The 20936-nt window shown below is 42.8% G+C and overlaps 1 protein-coding gene across 3 annotated transcripts in view; it reads right to left on the bottom strand.

The window, feature by feature from the left end:
- Positions 1-8285, bottom strand: part of RIN3 (Ras and Rab interactor 3) — a 110985-nt gene extending 102700 nt beyond the window's left edge. Inside the window, exon 1 of one of the 3 annotated variants that reach the window (XM_005285434.5) lies at positions 7984-8285. In XM_005285434.5, the coding sequence (XP_005285491.2) occupies positions 7984-8030 (47 nt within the window). In that variant the 5' untranslated portion in view covers positions 8031-8285. Of the gene's footprint in view, positions 1-7753; positions 7883-7983 lie in introns of those variants that run through there. The other 2 variants (XM_065595642.1, XM_042858632.2) reach the window with 2 other exon arrangements.
- Between the last annotated feature and the right edge of the window lie 12651 nt (positions 8286-20936).

Here is a 20936-nt window from a genome sequence, read left to right as displayed (position 1 = left end):
CAAGACCCGAGTGGCCATCAGGCTGCTTGAGAGCTATTTCCCCAGACATGGCCACCAGGAGGCGCCACAGCAGTGGGGAATGAACACCTGACGCTCCTGCAGAAGTGAATTCCTGGGTGTTCTAAAATAGAGATTGAATTGCAGGGTTAACAGAATCTCCAATATGGGTCTTGCTGATTAACTAGTGTATACGACACCCGAGACTCTAAGGGAAGGAATTGCTGCACGAAGGAGACTCTGCTTGTTCAAGGTATCATTTTAAACAACAATATCGCTTAGCAATTCTCATCTTCTAAGCGCTTTCTGAACTTGAATGAACCCTCACAATGCTCTTTGGATGTAGGTTCCCCATTTTTATTTACATTTGGGACATTTGGGCTAAGATCAAACAACACCTAAATAAGGGGAACTGATTTTCAGAGGTATTTACTGCTGCTGAAAATCACCCCATTTATGTAGGGGTCTATTATTTATTTGTATTGCAGTACCATGAAAAGCTCTCCAATGTGCAGCATAAACACAGGAAGACAAGGCCCCTTCCCCTTAAACCTGGGTGCCACAAAGTGGCAAGAATCTGGCCACACCTGCTCTAAAGAGAAATCCCTCCGCAGGTATAAAGCTGGTGGAGACATCTCCTATGTCAACCATCCCCCGGTCAGCCCCCAGTAAGGGGGCGGGGGGGGGGAGAAGGAGGAGGTGGATGGCACGCTGCAAATTCTCATCTGGAATGTGGTCCTCTAGGGCATTTTGTCAGCTATGGTAAGTTAAATTAGTGCCTAGGGGCAGAGGCCAGAGGTGCTGTGGTTTCACAATCAGGGAGGAGAAACTGGCTCGCTCTAGTTCCTGCTCCTCCCTGCACCAAGAAGATCTTGGTCCAGGAGAGAATCTGGCTCTAACCATGGAATTAACTGTGGGTACCTAACTTTAGTTACTCAAGTTTGAAAATGTTGGCTTAAATGACTTCTCCAATAACAGATAGGGAGTTAGTGTTAGCGTTAGGATTAGAATTGATGAATTCCTGGTTCTCAGACCAATGCTCAGACCATACCCCTCTCCCTTAAACCTCTATTGTAGTACAAGTTTCATTTTTTTTAACATCTCTCTGGATTGATTGCTTCCAATAACCCTTAAGCTCACTCCTTTATATGCATATATTGTCTTTGTCCATTGTCTGTGTTCTTGGTTTTGGTCCATGCACATTCAAAGTGCAAATCTATGTCTTTGCATTGGCTCCTTTGGCATCTTAAAAACTTCAAGCACATTGGATCTTAACTGTATTTTCTCAACGGATTGACCTCCAGTGTCCTAATTATTCCTGTCTCAGTCCTTTCTCTGGACCTGTACTACTTCTTCAATGTCCTTTTTTATGGTGCCCCACATTGGGTACAGCATACTAACTCTGATCTAAACATCCCTTAAAAATAGTAGAATCATTACTGCTGACTTGAGACAATTTCTTTTTTGACTGCAACACTACCTTGCACTAGGGATTTCACAGAAGTGACTCCTAATTGTCCAAGGTGTCTCAGAGGGTACTTGCTAAATATATATTTTCTCCTAAATCCCATGATAACATTTTATATTTCCACAGTACCAGTCATCCATCAAGGCTCACAAAGTGCTACACAAACAAACACACACACCTCAGTTGATATCTACATGATAAATTGTGGAATCATGATAAACTACATATATCATGCACTTTTGATGACCTCACTTATATTCTCCCCACTGATCCATCTGCATCAGGACTTAGTTTAACATTCCAAATCCCAGAGCAGGTTCAAAGAGCTGCCCTTTCTTTTTAACTAGCCTGCCAGAGAAATAGTTCCTTCTGTCCCCCACATCCAGAATTCCTCCTCTCTCCACTTCCAAAATTACATTGATCCAAAGTAGGGCTGTCAAATGATTAAATAAAAATCACAATTAATTGTGAGATTAAAATATAGTCATGATTAATTGCAGTTTTAATTGCACTATTAAACAATAGCAGAATACCAATTATTATTTGTATTATTTATTATAAATTTATTATAAATATGTTGGATGTTTTTCTACAATTTTCAAATATATTGATTTCAATTTCAGCACAGAATACAAAGTATACAGTGCTCACTTATTTTTTATTACAAATGTTTGCACTGTAAAAAAAATTGTTTTTCAATTCACCTCATACAAGTACTGTAGTGCAATCTCTTTATCGTGAAAGTGCAATTTAAAAATGTAGAATTTTTTTTAAACATAACTTCACTCAAAAACAAAACAATGTCAAACTTTAGCACCTACAAGTCCACTCAGTCCTACTTCTTGTTCAGCCAATTGCTAAGATAAACAAGTTTGTTTACATTTACAGGAGATAATGCTGCTCGCTTCTTATTTACAAGGTTACCTGAAAGTGAGAACAGGTCGGTTCTGCTTGATAATGATCCAAATCAGTGCAGACTGACACACTTTCATTTTCATCATCTGAGTTAGATGCCACCAACAGAAGGCTGATTTTCTTTTTTTGGTGCTTGGGGTTCTGTAGTTTCTGCACTGGAGTGTTGCTCTTTTAATAATTCTGACAGTATGTTCCACACCTTGTCCCTCTCAGATTTTGGAAGACACTTCAGATTTGTAAACCTTGGGTCAAGTGCTGTAGTTATCTTTAGAAATCTTATATTGGTACCTTCTTTGCGTTTTGTCAAATCTGCAGTGAAAGTGTTCTTAAATCGAACAACATATGCTGGGTCGTCATCCAAGACTGCCATAACATGAAATATATGGCAGAATGCAGTAAAACCATGGAGCAGGAGACATACAATTCTCCCCCAAGGAGTTCGGTCAAATTAATGCATTATTTTTTTAATGAGCATCATCAGCATGGAAGTATGTCCTCTGGAATGGTGGTCGAAACTTGAAAGGTCATACAAATGTTTAGCATATCTGGCACATAAATATCTTGCAACACTGGCTATAATAGTGCCATGAAAACACCTGTTTAGAACTGCAATTAATCGTGACTATTTTTTAAAATCTAGTTAATTTGGTTTACGCTAATTGCGTGAGTTAACTGCGATTAATTGACAGCCCTGGTCTAAAGCTGAGGTTGGACAATATTTAGTTTCCGTTTCAGGTTCACGGTTAAGGTCCAATAACTCACCATTCTCTAGAAATCTAAATGGCAAATTTTGTGCCATTGGAAAGTGGAAATTCCCTACTTTCCAATGGGAAGTCTTCAGATATTAAGGCCTTAAAAGAGAGACATCTTGATGTATATATTTCAGGTAATTTTTAAGAGATCTTTATGGGTCCCTCAAAGACTTTATGATTGGATTCTGGGAAACTAAACCACCTGGCTTTACTAGTCGAGGGATACAAAAAAAAGTTTCTATATAATAGGTAAAAACTATATAAAATAGATTTTCTGTAAAATACATGGCATGTATCAATACAAAATGCACAATGGCATGATGAGTAATGCACACTGATGAGTATTGCAGCCATCTCAAACTCATGCTGATAAAAGCTTTATGTCACTAAAGATTCCACATACATGTAATATCAGTATATGTACACAAACATACACACACCTTATTTCACCCACCGTTGCGTGACTTCTGGGTGGAACACAAAAACTGTTAAACAGCACCCAGCAATTTAGGCCAGGAAATGAAGAATGCTATATTTAGTTAATTCGGCAGTGGAAATGTCAATAAGCAGAACATTATTAGTTGAACTAGAATGTGCGCAGGCAGCCCAGGTTAATGCCCCCCAATTTTGTGAACAAAAATATTGGGCCCTCAGGAGCCACGCAGGAGCTCAGTTCCGTTTGTCTTCTCAAAGACGGACCTTTCTAGTCTCACAGTGTCCCCTAATACCATGCTGAGGCATAGCTTCAACACTGAGTCAGAGGCAGGTCTCCCTCCAGCATCACCTCCCAAATACTGACCAGAGACAGCCTTGCTTAGCTTGTGACAGCTGATTGGGAAGATCACAAGCTGCAGTGGCACAGGTGCAGGTATGCTTTGTGTTTATCTAAAATTTACTTCATGAGGCATTTCCTGTCCAAACTCTTAACTCATCCGCCGCAGGTTTATTTCAATATCATCTCTTCTTTCCACTTTTATAGCAATCTTCTAAGTTTGGTCTTACCTATAAACATGTAAGTCACTGTGGTGGTACTTTCTTTCCTATAAGTCAGTGGTGGACACCCTGCAAGAACGTGCTAGCCATGCACGGCCCATCAGGGTAATCCACTGGCGGGCCGCAAGACAGTTTGTTTACATTGACCGTCTGCAGGCACAGCCGCCCGCAGCTCCCTGTGGCCACGGTTCTCCGTTCCTGGCCAATGGGAGCTGCGGGAAGCAGCAGCCAGCACGTCCCTGCAGGTTGCCCACCACTGCTATAAGTCATTTACAATCAGAATGGAAAACATTAATCTAGGCACTGCTTGCTTGCCCCCTTTCTCCACCATGACTTATAACATTTTACCATAGCAATTTATCTATAACCATCTGACCATTTCCGTCCTTCTCATTCCGAGAAGATGCATCACATGTGGTAGCTGGATACTTAGTACTAGCTTACTAAGTGGAACTTTGGGCCTGGTCCAAAGCTCATTGGCATTAATAGGAATCTTTCCATGGACTTCAGTGAGCTTTGGATCAGGACCCTTGTGAACTGAGGAATGTTGAGGGTTTTTAAAAATACATATTACTTCTGTTTTTTTAGTGCTGGTGAGATGTGTCAAACTGATAGTCCTAGAGATTCGATCTTTGTTTAATTATACAACCGCACAGCACAGGCAGCACCATTGCTGGTTTTTCCAGTCCTCCTTTGCAACGTGTCTCAATTTGACCTGATGAGACAATCCTTCTAAAAGTTATAGCTCAAACAGAAATTATGGCCTTGATGCAGAAATTACTGGGTGAGGTTCTTTGGCTGTGTTATGCAGCAAGTCAGATTAGATGATCATAATGGTCCCTTCTGACCTTAAAATCTATGAAACTCTGAAGGTAATTCAGTTTCCAGATCATTCAGTTCTTGGCCACATGGGTACAAAGTTAGTTCCAGTTGTGATGGTGTGTTTTGTGCCAGGGCCAATTGTCACTAAGAAATGGACTGAGACCATCAATTCATTTCACACAGAAAACTGAGTCACTGGAGAACTAAGCTGGATGCAGATTGGTGACCCATAAGTGAAAACCTCCATAACTCATTCCAAGTCCCCATCCATCTATTTTCCTAAATGACTATTTAATATGCAAGTACTGCACATTATGTTTCTAACTTAGCTCTTGTCTGCTGTCTTCATTATCTCCTCCAGAAATTTGCCAGATGTTGGAGTCAAAGCATGTAACTTTTTATGAAACCATGCTCCCTAGTTTTGATCAGCTCACATTTCTCCAGATGTTTTGTGATCTCATCACTTGTTAATTTTCCTAGGAACTTGCCTGACTCTAGGTCAGACTTACTGGTGTATAATTTCCTGGTTCTTCCTGTATCCCTTTCTTAAAGACTTTGATTAGGTTGGTTGCTATGCAGCTCCTAGTTACCCTTTTCCCCACACATCTCTCTAAGGACCTATTAATCCATTCTCTAGACCAGTAATCCCTTCAGCATCTCTCTCACATTTCTAAGGTGTAATCTGGAAAAATGTCTATATTTACTGATTTAGATTACACAGGGCTGATTCTGATGCCATTTCTAGGGACTGTACACACTTATGTGTGTTCCATATTCATAGATACTATAAATGTAAACAGAAATTCTGCATATGACTGGCCTACTATAGATTTAGCCAGCCACCTGCAGATTCATGTATTGCATTGGTATATGCAATTAAGAAGATTGTTTGGTCAATTGCACTTGCATTTCTTTATGCACAGAATTTTAAAAATCAGTTCCCTATCCTTCACCAGAAACTTTTCTTCCATCATCTTAAAGTTGTTTGTGAAAAATGTAAAATGCAGCTTTTTAATATTTTCCATAAACATTTTGTGATTTCTATGCTCTATTCCATGTGGTTGTAATAGGAAGTCAGTTGGGCACTTCACATACAAGTTCTTGATTCTGTAGTGTATCAGGCAAGAGGCCGCAAATTATATATTATAAATATCACATTACAGGTCTTCAGGAATTGTGTGACAAATCAGAAGAGTTAGTGATACCAGGAATTTCCTAATATGGAAGTTACTGTCTGCAAGTCGGGATTTATTGATAAGAAGGGGAGACTGTAAGTGGGGAAAAAAGTAAAATCAAATGTGTTCCTAATAAATCTAACCAATGCTAGTATCTGAACAAGATAGGGGAACACATACACTTTGCATTATCCCTGAAAGAAGCCTTATTACGCTCCAAATCACTGTTCTATGATATAGTTACTTCCCCTTGAAACTCTAAACTGAAAGCAAATCTCTCTGCTATGCAAACATGTGGATCCTTTCAGCTGAGCTGAGAAAGAGATAAAGAGCCTAATTCATTTCATTTCTCAATAGCTGGCACCTTAACTATCATGGATGCAGGAAATATCTACAAAGTGCATATTTATTCTTTTACAACAGCATCTAATACGTTGCCCTTTTGGGTCCCCACTGATCATGTGAATAACCGATCTATTTGATTGGTATCTTGTCCCTTGTTGTTTAGCATTAAGTTGACCGAAGTAACGTGAAAAGTGCAATCTGGAACGGAAACAAACCTTGCTCATATAAATTGGGTAAACGTTTTAATATTGCAAGGGCAAGATACAAAGCTTAAAGAAAAATCATTCAAGCAGCTCTAAGGGCCAGACTGTGGAGCCCTTGCTCATTTAGTGATCACTTCCCTACATGAATAAATCTACCAGTTTAAGTGGGAGTAAAAGTGTTCATCCATGTGAATAAAAGTTGCATAATCCAGCCTTAAGTATCTGGAGCCTGGATATATCCACAATGCTTACAATCACAGTGATACTTCAAGCGCGGAGTTCCCCAAAACCTCCTCTCCACATGTACACACATCTTTGTATCCCTTTGGCCACAATCCACTGTTGGTGACATTAAGGGCAGTTCCCCGGGCTGCAGTGGTTTTCCCCCTTGCTCCTCCGGTCACACAATGGAACAAGAGTCTGCTGTTTGATAATGCAAACGTATTTGTATCCCTTCCTTGGCTCTCTCTATCCCGATTCTTCTACCACCCCCATCACCAGGATATCCGGGAGCCTTTAGCGATGGGAAACATTAAAGGAGTGTGTCAGACCGATAAGAGGCACTCACAATACCTGGGACGTTATGTTTTTCCACTGGGTAACCAGAGGTTCCGCAATTATGTCATTTCCCCCTGATTGTTTTGCATAGGAAACAGGAATGCCCAGCTTCAGCGTGGACTTTCCAATCTAGCTGATACTTGGGTGGCTGCCAATCAGCCCTTGACATTGGACTTCTTCCAAATCCGAAGACCAGTTTGCGCCCTCGCTCCCTCCTCTTAGGGCTCGAGCCTGCCAGGTGCAGAGCACGCTGACCCTCAGCCAGTAACGCACTTAACCATTGACCTAACTTTACGCACGCCGGAGGCAGCGGACTGCTCAGGTGCTTACGGTTAAGCGCGCACTAAAATGCAAAGGTGGATCAGAGCCAGAGTGCCCGGCGCGTTGCAGAATTGGGCCCTTATTCATTTTTTTCAGCATTTCAGGGAAATCAAAACAAGTCTCCTGGAAAAGTTTTGCCATGTTTGCAAAAGCACCTAACTCCCTTGGCACCCACTTTTTAAGCGACAACCGCGCTCTACTCACCCTCTTTCTTCGCTCCCCAAATACCTGCATTGTCTGCTCACATACCGTCCTCGAGTTTGTTTTACATAGGCACCTAGTAGCTACAGGAAGTGCAATGCGATGGCATGAACCCAGCTGATAACTGCACGTACTGCCTCTGAAGGGAGCAGCGAGCCCTTTGTTCACAAAAAGCAGCGAGCGAAGCAAAATTCTTACTCAAAACTTGCCGTCGCTAAAGTTTCAAGACTTACCCCGCGAGACCCCGGGCTCCCTCAGCTTCTGCCGATGTTGTCATCATTACAGCAAACTTTGCGAGGCTTTCTGTTTCAGAATGGCGTTAGAGCTCCTTTGTAAAGCCAACAATCCTTTCCCATCCCTGGGCAAAGCCTCCGCATCTTATGGCTTATTCTCAGGAAGATGGTATGTCAAGCCGGGGTGGGGGAGGTGATTTAATATCGGTTTCTGCCTCAGTAGTACCAGGGGGACAGTGGACTAAGAAGTACTGAAGTGAGAAAAAACTGCTTTTAGCCTCTTCTTTCTACTTCCTGTATTTATACGAACGGGGGATTTCAGGAAGAGGCAGTCCTTGGTGGTCAAGGGGGGGGGGATGTCTGTGGTTATTATTATTTTTTTTTTATAAAGCCATTTTTAGTAGTGAACTTTGGCTCAGAATATGAGAAAGAAGGGCCCGGGATTGTTAATCCCTTCCATGGGGGAAATCAGTTTCGCAGACCTACAGGTATATCAGGGGCAGCAGAGCACTTTGTAAAGGATTTTATAAGGCAATGCAAGGGCAGTAAGTCTCTGTCTGCAAATTCCTAAAGCGGGTGTATTTGTATTGAGTGAGTAACTGGAACCAGATGGAGTCTGGAAACCTTTATATTTACACAGGACCTGAGGGAAAGAGGCGTCTAAGACTGGAGAAGTTCAGCTTTTCAATGAGGTCGCCACTAAGTGCAAAGGGTAAGGAAGGGATGTTAATATTACAGTGAAGCTACTCAGAGAACTACTGTCTGTGACATAAAAGCGCTATTCTGAGAGAATATTTGACTTGGAATTACTCATCAAGTGGATTATAACCCAGTTACAGTAGCAGTGCTTGCTTGCAGTATCTGAAGCACTGGAAATGTATTGAGCATAGAAGCACTGTGTGTACGCCTTAGGGACTGGCAGGTATGCAGATATTCAGATCTGGATGGTATTTCTGTTAGTCAGTAAATATTCCAGTTCAGGAAAATGTATAATGGAAATAATTGGGTTGAAATGGGAGCTATGCTGGGCAGGGAGCTGAGGGGAGCAGCAGCATAAGAGACAGAGAAGAGCAAAGGTTACTTTTCCTCTCTTATGCTTGGGATGAGTGTCCCAGGTCTTGAGGAGGTAGTCGGTGTAGTGACAGAGAAAAGCAAGCTGGTTGTGCACAGCAGGCCACAGCAGCAAATGGTAATAACTAGCTGTCATTGGTGTCTTGGCATCCTGGCAACTATTTAGGTTTCAGTATAGACTATTGGCCCAGTTCTGCACCCTTTGAAGTCCATAAGAGTTTTGACATTAACTGCAATGACAGCAGAATCAGGCCTGGTGGGATTGGTAGAGTAATAGATTTTTAAGGTCAGAGGGGACCATTTGACCATCTCTTTTGACTTCTTTCATAACGCAAACCAAAGAATTTCACCCAATAATTTCTGCATCAAGCCCATAAATTCTGTTTGAGTTATAGCATTTCTTTTAGGAAGATATCCAGTCTTGATTTAAAGACTTTGACTGATGGAGAATCCACCACCTTTGTCGCTAAATTGTTCTAATGGTTAATTACCCACCCTGTTAAAAATTTGTACCTTATTTCTAATCTGAATTTGTCTAGCTTCAGTTTCTGGCCACTGGAGAGCATTATGCCCTTTTCTGCTAGATTACAGAGCTGTTTGCTATCAGAAAACTCCTCCCCGTGTAAGTAATTGTAAACCATGATCAAGTCACCTCCTATAATTCTCTTGGATAAAACTAAACAAATTGAGCTCCTATAGTCTGACATTGGAAAGCATGTTTTTAGGATCTAGAATCAGTCTTGTAGCTTTTCTGGGCCCTTTCCTTGATTGTGAAGGTTGGAGGAAAGCAGTGCAAGTTATGTTCACAGGGGTTTGAGTGAAACTTTACCCCAGTTTTGTTTCACCAAGCTGGCACCATTTGAGTTTCACTTTGGGTTCTGGATTTGAACAAACTCATAAATGCATCACAAAAAACTCAGCCCAAACCGCTGGATTCCACCTGCCCACTGGCCAAACTCTGGAATGACCTTGGGCTCTTTCAGAATTCAGCCTCACTTTTCAGCAGCTGGGAGCTAAGTTTCAGGTTCCATTCAATGAACAGGTTCCCAGAGCCCCTTGTTAAAGTCTTACACCAATGTGAGGGGGCTAAGATGTTTCCTTGCCTTTCACACAGTTCATAATCTTGTCTCACATGCCATACATAAAGGCTTGGAGAGACTTTTGAAGAACAAATATTTTTGCCCAGGGAAGGCAACAGAATTCACCACGTGTCAGGAACATCCTAACATGTTGCTTAAGGGAGCGCAAACCCCAAGACTAGAACGCCTTAAACATGTTTTTTAAAAATCGAAAAAAAATATTTTGGCATTGTTTCTGTTTTACAGGGTTTGAAATGGAGCCATTGTTTGTTTTTCACAAACTTTCTGGTGACATTTTTAATAAAAAAAATATATACATGATTGTTAAGTAAGTGAAAATGTTGATATCCATTTTGAAAATGATTTCAATAAAAAGATCACAAAAAATAAGAAAAAGGGTCTTTTTTTTCAAAATATTTCATTTTTGAAAAAAAGACAAATTTTTAATAACAATTTTTTTCAAAAATACCTTTTTACCAGCTATACCCAACAATACGCTAGGGGTGCAATCTGGCTCTGCGCTATGGCATCGAGCCCTGGAAGTGAAAAGGTTATACTAAAGCTAGACGACAAAGCAATATCCAGATATTACAAACCCTGGTTCTCTTGTGAAAAAGAGATGGATCCAAGCCACTCAGCATTTAGATCCAGATCTGAATTTCCCCAACGCTTGGGGGTGGGCAGATTTGGTGTTTTAGTCAAGCCCACATCTTGCCTAAAAACGGACGCAAGTTCAAGGTGGTGGATGGATTCCTGTTTTCCCGCAAAGTAGTCCACACATCCTCGTTTAAACACAATGTTTTGCCATACATATGAGGTTTTTTTAATGCAGCTGAGTTAGGTTTTAAATGGCTTTTTGGGGATAGCACTTAAGCACAATAAGCGCATTTACTGCATTAGATGCTTTCAATGTATGTGCAGATTACATGACAATTATATTTTCCACACATGTACACACTGTCGCATCATCAATATCATGTGTGATAAAAAAGGATGAAGAAACCGTCAAGCCTATTGTGTCTCTTTACAGCATGGGCCCTTCATAGCACATAATAGGCCGTCATTCAAACTGCTGGCAGATTAGAAGAATGGGACTTTCCTGCATTCAGGTATTGATTTCTTTTAAACAATGGCACGTTTGAAAACCAACCTGTTAATTTCCCCTGTTAAAGAGACATCACAAAAAGAGACAAAAGCAAAGAAATTCAAAGCTCTCCTTCCTTTCCCTTTCACCTTGCCTCCTTTGCCCTGCTCACCAGGCCATGCAGCACGTGCTGTGTGCCTCGGAGCTGCTCCCCTGGCAGAGAACTGGCTTGTTGCAGTCTCCATGAGAGAAGATTACTGCTGAACTCCTGCCATTCTGAGCACATTCACAATTTAAAGTTTTTCTTTTGTTCCTTCAACACTGTAATTGGTCAGACTAATGCGGCCTTAATCAGATATGCTCTTGGTTAATGCAAAATGGCTGCAGGTTTATTGAGCGCTGGGGGTTGGGGCTGTAAACGTTGGGTTTTAGGGACTGTCAATCATTTAAAAAAAAGGGGGGCCCAGAAACTGCAGAGTTCTGGAAGGTCTGGGGGCCAGAGGGAGACCAACCACTGCACCCTAAGGGGAAGTAACAAACTGTTCCCTCTTGTTCTGAGGCAGAGCACCCAGCATAAGGCATATCAGGATAGTCTCTCCTTTACAACAGACAGCCCACCCAACTCCTATATTATTGAAAACAGTACACCAAAGAGCACAGCTTTCCCTTGTAGAACATGGTCAGCATGATTGCTACCATTCTCTTAACAGGGCTAATGAATGCATGTCATTCCCTCCACCATGTTCTCTCTCTCCCTGGTTATCTATGTTCCTCCCATCTTCTCTTCCATTGGTCTTCAGTGATCTCATCACTTGCCTTTGAGATAGCCACTATAACAAAGGTGAGTAAAGTCAAACAGAAGGCAGGTCCTTCCTGGGTCATCTCTTTTTTGCAAGAACTCTTTCCAGGTTCCTGCAGTGTGTGGCCTTCTCCATCACCCATTTAGTTTCTTGCACTAGAGTATTCAGTTCTTCACCCGGAAAATACATCCTGGAGACCAAAGAAAATGGGAATATTCTGGGATGCATTTCCAAAAAGCCCACGTGTAGAGGCTCCCTCACAAACTACTGGTATGGTTGCTGGTGCTGTGATTCCAGTTTCTGTCTCCTCCATCTGCTTTTGCTTCTGCTATCTCCATGTGTCATTTGTTTCAACTTCCTCTGCTGCTGCTATTGCCTGATAATCTAGGCAGAGCCCAGCAACACGGTTAGGATTGGAGATGTCTTATTTCCTCTGCTGATTTGCAAGTCACACTTACAAGCAGGAGTGTTCTTTGATCACAGATAAAGCTAGTGCTGAAAAAAATAGATGGAATAAAGGCATTCAGCGGTCCAATGTTGATGTCAGAAAGGCACCTTTCATGGCATGTAAAGGACACCCAGCAAAACCCAAGTGAAACCACCCAACTAGAGATTAATTAAATTGTAAATAAATTACCTAGCAAGGCTTTAGATAAAGCTTAGAACAAACTCTTAACATCTCATTTCTTTTTTGGAATGTGATGGTTTCTCTTACTTACAGGCTAGATTGCAACATGGACTCTGCACTCAGCTTAGACCCTGATATGGGCTACCCAGGTTTTGGGTTAGGGTGCATAGGAGTAAGTGGGGCCAGGGTCACCGAGAGTGGGTTCGGGCCTGGTGAAAAATTTTTTTCAGGCCCCCCAGCAAGGGCGGACTGGCTAAACAGGGCAGACGAGGTGTGGGGGGGGGAGCCAGGGAAGCCGGGCCTGGAATTTTTTCAGCCCCCCCAGCAAAGGCGGACTAGCTAAACAGGGCCGATGGGGGGGGGGGAAGCCCGGGAAGCCGGGCCCCGGGCCCTCTTCTGGACCGCCAGGCCCCGGTAATTTGTACTGGCTCCTCCCCCCCCCCCGTCTCGTCAGCCCTGAGTGCGGCTACTCACCTGCTACCTCCCTTGCTGGAGGAGGGAGAGGTGGGGAATGGGTTTGTGGGCCTTGAATCCCAATCCTTCACGGCGTGGCAAAAGTATAGGTCAGTGTGACCCAGTGACCCCTTAGTACCTATTGGCAGAGGGCACAGGGGGTGCATAGGGTTTTACAGGTATCCCGTGAAGTCTCTACTGAGAGCCAATAGCCCACTGGTTGTCACTGTAATGATCTTAGGGTTCGCTCAACAACAAACCAGTGAATGAGACAGGAATAAAACTTTTATTAAAACAAACTAAAGAGCTGTGGTGAACAGCTGTACACAGCTACACTGGGTTCTCAACCCCAGCTTCCGGGGCTCATCTCTAAAGTCCTATATTCATAATACTGTCCCTTATGAGGGAGCATCTCTAAATTATAATCTTCCACAAACATATCTCTACAGTCACAATCATTGCAAAATGTGTGTATGGATAATATTTAAGGGGTTATGTATCTATACTGATAATTATGTTCTCAAGGTCTTGGAGTTAAGGCAGATCACCAGCAGGTGACATACTTTGGAGATGTTGCTTTCAGGCAGAAGGTAATGGATGCCTATCTCCCTGTCTGGCTATTTGCATACTGTGTATTGAATCCCTCACAATGCATGCATACTTGCATACAGGGGCGGCTCCAGGCACCAGCACAGCAAGCATGTGCCTGGGGCGGCAAGCCGCGGGGGGGCGGCGTGCCAGTCGCTGTGAGGGTGGCAGTCAGGCAGCCTTTGGCGGCGTGCCTGCGGGAGGTCCGCCGGTCCCGTGGCTTCAGCGGCAATTTTGCCGCGGGTATGCCGAAGGTGCAGGACCGGCAGATCACCCGCAGAAATGCCACTGAATCCGCGTGCCCAGCAGACTGAATGCAGGCGTGCCACCAAAGGCTGCCTGACTGCCGTGCTTGGGGCGGCAAAAAACATAGACCCGCCCCTGCTTGCATATCGAGTCACACACAAAAGAAGAGATTGCAAAATCTACAAGAGAGGAAATCTATGGAACAAACAAACAGTGAGTGTGTGTGTGTTTGTGTGTGTGTGTGTGTGTGTGTATGTCCTGTTTATGAATGCAGACAAAGAATTGTTCCGGTATATCTTGGATTGCAAAGTAACACACTGGGGTCCTTCACTGAGGAGGCAAACTGACAGCATGTTTGCTTGTCTAATGAAAGGGGAGTCTGAGCCAGCCTGACTGTAAAGTGCTTCAATCTTATTAATTATGTCTAGGTTCTAGAATGAGTTTATATGCAACCATTTGTTTCCAATACTTCTACTTGTTGCTACTTGAATCTCTGTGGGCGCTAAATTTAGGCTTGGTCTACGCTACTAACATATCCTATAACTACGTCACTCAGAGGTGTGAAAAACCCACATCCCTGAGCAACATAGTTATACCCGCATAACCCTGGCTTCTCTTGTCAACATAGCAACCACCTCTCGGGGAGGTGGAGTACCCATGCCAATGGGAGAAGCTCTCCTGTTGGCATAGGTAGTGTTTTCAGTAAGCGCTACAGCAATGCAGCTGCAGCAGTGCTGTGCTGTGTGTGTAGACAAGCCCTTAGATATGTTTACAGTGAAATCAAGTATAAATGCTGCGTGTTACGGAGCAGTGATCTGAGGTGCAACTGGTAAGCTGGGGTGTACTGTTTTTTCAAAGCAGCGGATCTGTGAATACTGTCAGTGTCCAGTGGACCAGGGACTAGACACTCCAGGGAGCTGCTTGGAGGGCTTCAGGTTTGGGGTGTGCTAATAACTAACGTGTAAAATAAGTAGGGTTGCCAACTTTCCAGTTGCTAAAAACCAAACACCTTTGCTCTGCCCCCTCCCCTGCGGCCCTGCTCCCCGCTCACTCCTCTCCAGCCCCCCCTCGCTCACTCCCTCCTCACCTGGGACTCACCTGCTGTTGGGAGAGCCAGTCTGGGAGGAGTTGACGCAGAGCTTGCCCACCTGCACAATCAGGAACCAGTGAAGTGTGTGGGCGATCAGTCCCCAAAGCAAGGGGCTGGGGCACAGCAGGACATGGCGGCGTTGATCTCTGGCTCAAGGGGGTGGGAAGGGGTCAGTGCCCATAGCAAGGGGACAGGGCAGGGAGGGGTTGGTCCCTGTAGCGAAGGTCAGGGCAATCGGGGCATAGCAGAGGCTGGTCCCTGGAGCGAGGGGCCAGGGCTGGGTCAATCTGGGCATGGCTGGGGCTGGTCCCCAGAGCAACACTCCAGGGCGAGGATGGGTTGGTCCCCATAGTGAGGGGCCAGGGCTGGAGCAGAAGGGGGGCAGGCAGAATCTCCCCGGCCCCCAGGTTGGCAGCACCTCCTACCTTTTGGAGCCCGGTCCAGAAGCCAGCTACTGCTCTGTCAGGCATCAGAAGCTCCTCCATGTGGCTCCAGCTGCAGCTCTTCCCGCCCCCACCCCCCAAGTGGCAGAGGCTGGTTACTGTGGTGGACCAGACCAGCCAGGTTCCCTTTTCGACCGGATGTTCTGGTCGGAAAATGGACACCTGGCAATCCTAAAACAGAAGGGGCTTGAGGGACGTGTTTGCATTGCCCGTAGCTGGTGGAGTTGGGGACTGACCCACAGCAGGCACAGACATGGCCTCCTCATGCCAAGGGCAGCTGACAGCGAGGTGCCTCACAACTCTGGGTTCCCCCTGGAAGCGTCACAGCCAGCAGTACATTACTCCCCCCGGAGCCAGAGGAAGCAGGGGAGGTAATGCAACTCAGGTGTTTCCCTGGCTATAGTTCCTCCTGGGAGGATGTAGCTTATACACCTCTGGGCTGTGCTTTACATCATAGTACAGTCCAGTGAAAGTAAAGGTGTTTCAGAATTACTCTAGCCCAAACTGTGATACATTTACTCCATGGAAAGCCCCTCTGAAGTCAATAGGTGAAAATCTTGACTCCACTGAAGTTGATGGAAGTTTTGCCATTGATTTTGATGGGGCCAGGATTTCACCCAATGCAGAGTGAGGTGCCACCAAATACAAGGAAGGGTATCATATTCCAGTCCTCTGTTTTTAGATTTTTGACCGTTGTCATGATGGTGTTTCACTTATTTTCATACCGTGTGTTCCAGAGAACAGGAGAGCAACACTCAAGGTGTTCTTATGCATTTTATTGACAGTGTACATGTTGATATATAGTACATTACAATACTGACTGCTAGGTTCTTTATAAATGTATAGTTCATTTTAACTATCTTTTAAAATTTTCACAATAAAAATAATCAAATACCATGCCAACATTTTGTAACAAATTATCACATTAATTCCATTTGATTTTCATGACATACATCTCTGTACAAAGGACCCCATATCACAGTGCATAAGGTCACAGTCATTGAAAAAATAAATAACGTGATAAATAGATTTGTGCTATTTACAGTTTACAAAGTTGTCACTTTGATTTCAAACTGAGCAGCTCAAGAAATGTGTCATAGTATTAAAGAGGTACTGCACCTCTGGGGGGGTGCATTGTAAATGCCTGCAAGTGTGAAATAAAGGGAAATTTAACAGGATCAGAAGTTATTTCATGGTATATCTACATTGCAGTCACAGGGTGTGATTGCAGCTCATGCAGACACACCCAAGCTAGCTTTAATCTAGCTAGTTCAGGCACCAGTGCAGTGAAGCCGGGGGCAGTGCATGCTTCAGCATGGGCTATACAAGCCCACCCAGAACCGTGGGTAAATGACAGAGAGCTAGCCTCCACTGAAGTGTGCACTGGTGCATTTTCATTGCTCCAGTACGTGAGCTAGCTAGATTAAAGCTAGCTCATGTGTATCTACAGGAACTGAAACCACACCCCATGCCTGCACTGTAGACGTACCTTCAGTGTTCACAAATGATGCCAAAGAGTTTCTGGCAACAGAGAAGACAGTGGGAGCCAAATTATGCCCTTGGATACACTGGTGTAACCCTGAACTAACTCCATGGACATTACAGTAGTTTCACATGTGTAAATCCAGAGTAAGTGAGGGCAGGAATTTGGTCATAGCTTTGTTGCACAATTTGAGCCATTTTGAACATAACTGCTGCCATGTTAGCAGGTTTATTTCTTTGCATGCAGAAATAGTATATGAATAATGGGTACAATCTTGCTGCAACAATCCTCTGAAAAGAAGAGGCTCAGGGGATAGATTTTTTGGAGGCTTCCTGTCTGATTCTGATACATTCTGATATCTTTACATACGCTTACTATACATCAACCTCCACATTTGCCTTTCAAGTTTACCAAGATCATCTCAAAGATCAACAGACCTAAGATTGCATACATTCTTTGTGCAGAAATAAAAAGAAACATGCTTAATTACTTACCAGCAATTGCCTTTAAGGTAATATGAAAACGACACTAGTTTACCATTTGCTTCTTTCAGACAGTATTATTATTATTTGCATTTCGGAAGTATGGTAACATGCAGAACATGTGGTACATGAATTGCCATGTTCATCACCCATTTGAGCGAGTGTAGTGGGTGATACACATACCACCAGTTTTGATGCACAGATGTGCAGGACCTTACTGTTTTCCCTGGGAAAAAGCTTCAGGACTCCACACATTGGTGCACTGTGTTCTGCCATGGGTACTATGATGAGGCCAGTACAGTAAAAGCTACTGGAAACAGATAAATGCAGGTTCAAGATGCCCCCATTGGAAAGTTTTTTAATATGTGCATATTTTGCTCTAGATAACAATTTTAGCGATGGTAGGTTAGAAATTATAATGTACACTTTGGCTTATTTGAATGGCAATTTTTCTTTTCTTTTCAAATGGAGCATTGATCACTTGGGTACACAGTTTTTCAAAAAAGCTGAAAACTGGTTTTGGTGCAGGACTGTTGGAACTAAATTCCTTAGGAAGCCTGCAGTTAGCTAACATCAATCCTGCCACCCTGCACATTTAGAACAAGTTAGAGCTCCAGTTTAAGGAAATGAAAAGGACAATATATATTAAGTACTCATGTACAAATTTTTAAATTTCTTTTTAGTGTCTGAACACATGTTAGTTAGCTCATGCAGACACACTCAAGCTAGCTATTAAGATATTAAGCCTGCTACTACAGAATTTTATGTCTCAAGGTGCTGGATTATTTAATAGCAAAATTCTTTGGTTTCACCTGGGTATACATTTCATTCAGTGTTTGCCTTAAACTACACAAGAAGCTCAGAGGTTTTCCTTGCCAGGCAGTGCTTATAAACTCCACTGAGAACACCTACCCAGGTTACAAATACATGACATACCATTTCAATCAACCCAGGAATGAGCCTTGCGATGGAAAATGACAAAACTAACAGGTGAGAAACTTGTGAAACTAGAACAAAACATGTGAAGAAGAAATTGAAACAAGTGCATGAATTTTAAGCACATTCACAAAGGAATTCAATGATAGGAATGGAAATTCTGTATAATTAGAGTGTAAAAATAACACTAGGAAAAATGTGGTGTTTTCTCTTAAATATGAACATGATCCTTAATAAATAAAACCCAAACCAATAAAACTATATATAAATAAATAAAATAAAATTGGCACACTAATAATGACTGAGCTGAGAGGAAAATGGCCACTCTGCTGAACATGGGGGAAGACTCACGTGTTCTTCCAGGCTGGATTGCAATCAAAGAGCAGCGCTCAGATCATCAAATAGTCACAATCAGCCTAAAGCTAGCTCTTAAGTTTAGGTTAAACAATTCAGGGCCTGATCCAGGTAATACTCCCAGTAAAATCAGTGGGAGCTTGGGATGGAGATTCCCACTGCAGAAACAGGCCCTAAGTTATAAAACTTTATATCGTAAACACTACAGTATATGTGTGAATTCCTAGCCCTACTGAAGTCAAGGACAAAACGCCCATTGATTTCACTGGGGCAGTTCATCCTATGACATGTCACTGTGCTACTTTGAAGGAGTTGTAGCGGAAAGGAACTGTTCTGCAGTCAACACCTCCTCAGTCTGCTTTCCTTCCCTTTTCATTGATAGTTTACTGTATTTGGGGGGTAACTCCTTTCCTTACAGCCTGCTCCACTGAAGACAAATGACTTTTCATGTATTGTAGATTGTGAAACATTTAGAAAGGTGCACAATTTGTCATGCGTTTTAACAACAAGGGGGAGGGAGCAAGTTCTGTCATTTACAGCAATGCAAATCCACAGTGACTTCTGCAGTGTAACAGTAGATTCTGGCCCAAGCTTTTTGTTTCAGGGAGTCTACAAAATAGGAGATGGAAAGGAAATGAAAGTGATACAAAACCCAGAGACCAGGAGCTGTTGTTTATTTAGGCCCAATTCAGCAAGGCACTTAAACACTTGCTTAACTTTAAGCATGTGACCAGTTTTGTTGAAGTTAAGCTTTGCTGGATTGAGAATATTTTTTTCTGGAGTAGTACCATTTTTCAATGCTATTTTCTTGGCAACTTTTGTATCACATTAACAGTTTCCCCTCTCACATCCACCAGTTTTCTTTTCACTCATGCACTAAACATTAGCTATATTATGCAAAAACACAACAAATTCCAGACTCCGCTAGCTAACTCTGTGCCATGATTAATAGAACAAACAGATGCAGATTTTTACATACACAATGTGAACAGATGTGATTTATAATTTTGCCAATTTCAGGGAGGCAAACATGAATCCCTGCTTTTGTTTTTTACTGGAAAGCTTCCAAATGTGTCATGTTTTTCAGACCATATGAGTGATTTTTTTTACATTCAGAAGGCACAAGTATAATATTATTGGTATGATATATATTATCTTGAAGATATTTAGACAGTATAAAACAAGCGGCTCCTGACCAGCAAAACAATTTTTCTCAGGCCGCTCAGTTTATCTGCATGGCTTGGATTATATTGATTTCTTTCTTTATTTTTGTATATGGGTAAAATGTATAGAGAGAAATCTTCAGAGTAAACTAATTTACATGACAATTTTTCATCAAGGCCCTGATACAGCGCATAATACTTCTTTGGCAAAGTATATATCCCTGCTCACCTGGTCCCGTTAGACAAGACTTTTATCAATAATTATTTCTGGTAAGCATGGTAGGTTATCTGTAATATTATAAATGCTAGACATGAGGCTGAGCCGTGGGGTTCAGAGTCAGAATTGATTCAGAATCCAAATATCCTCCAAATTGAAGGGCGGAAGAAATGGGTCAGTATTCTGGTTGGGCCCATTATAGAGATGGGATCAACCTATGAAATTTGGGTCGAACGTTTTGTTTTGGGACAATCTCTGGTTAGGACAAAATATAACAGATAACTGTAGAATGGGTTAACTCAACCATGATAACAGCATCCTTTTAGGCAGCGTAATTCTAATCCATATTAACACATGCAATAATTCCATGCCTGGCTGCGCAGCGTGTTTAGGACTGGCTGCCAGGTAACCAGCACAAGATCTTTAGTCTTTTGAGGCTTGCTTGGCTCTGAAATATCCAGCTCCAATCTGTTTTTCTGTCTTTGATCCCATAAATGTGTAAAATGGTGTAACTTGTTGCTGCACAAATCGCTGATGCCTCAGCTGATCAGTAGGGCCTAGATTGTAACTTGGACCATGCTCCTGTAGTTTAGGAATCCCCATTATGCCCCACCATGGGCTACCTAGGAGTTGGGTCTGAATATGAGAGGGTGCTGTGAGCTTGCTACTTCCCACTACCCACCCAGCAGTAAGTAGGTGGGGAGTGAATGGAGCCTTGACTCCGCTCTCCCATGCCAGCCAGCCCATACCAGCCAATATAAGGGGCATAATAAATTACTACCAGAACAGGACAATTATTCTCCTGGAATGGAAGGAAGAAAAAGGGGCAGGAGCTG

The sequence above is a fragment of the Chrysemys picta genome, chromosome 4 (genome assembly GCF_011386835.1).
Source record: "Chrysemys picta bellii isolate R12L10 chromosome 4, ASM1138683v2, whole genome shotgun sequence".
In the NCBI taxonomy this organism is placed as follows: Eukaryota; Metazoa; Chordata; order Testudines; family Emydidae; genus Chrysemys; species Chrysemys picta.
Note: the sequence above shows the minus strand (reverse complement) of the source record. Positions and strands in the feature narration are given on the sequence as shown.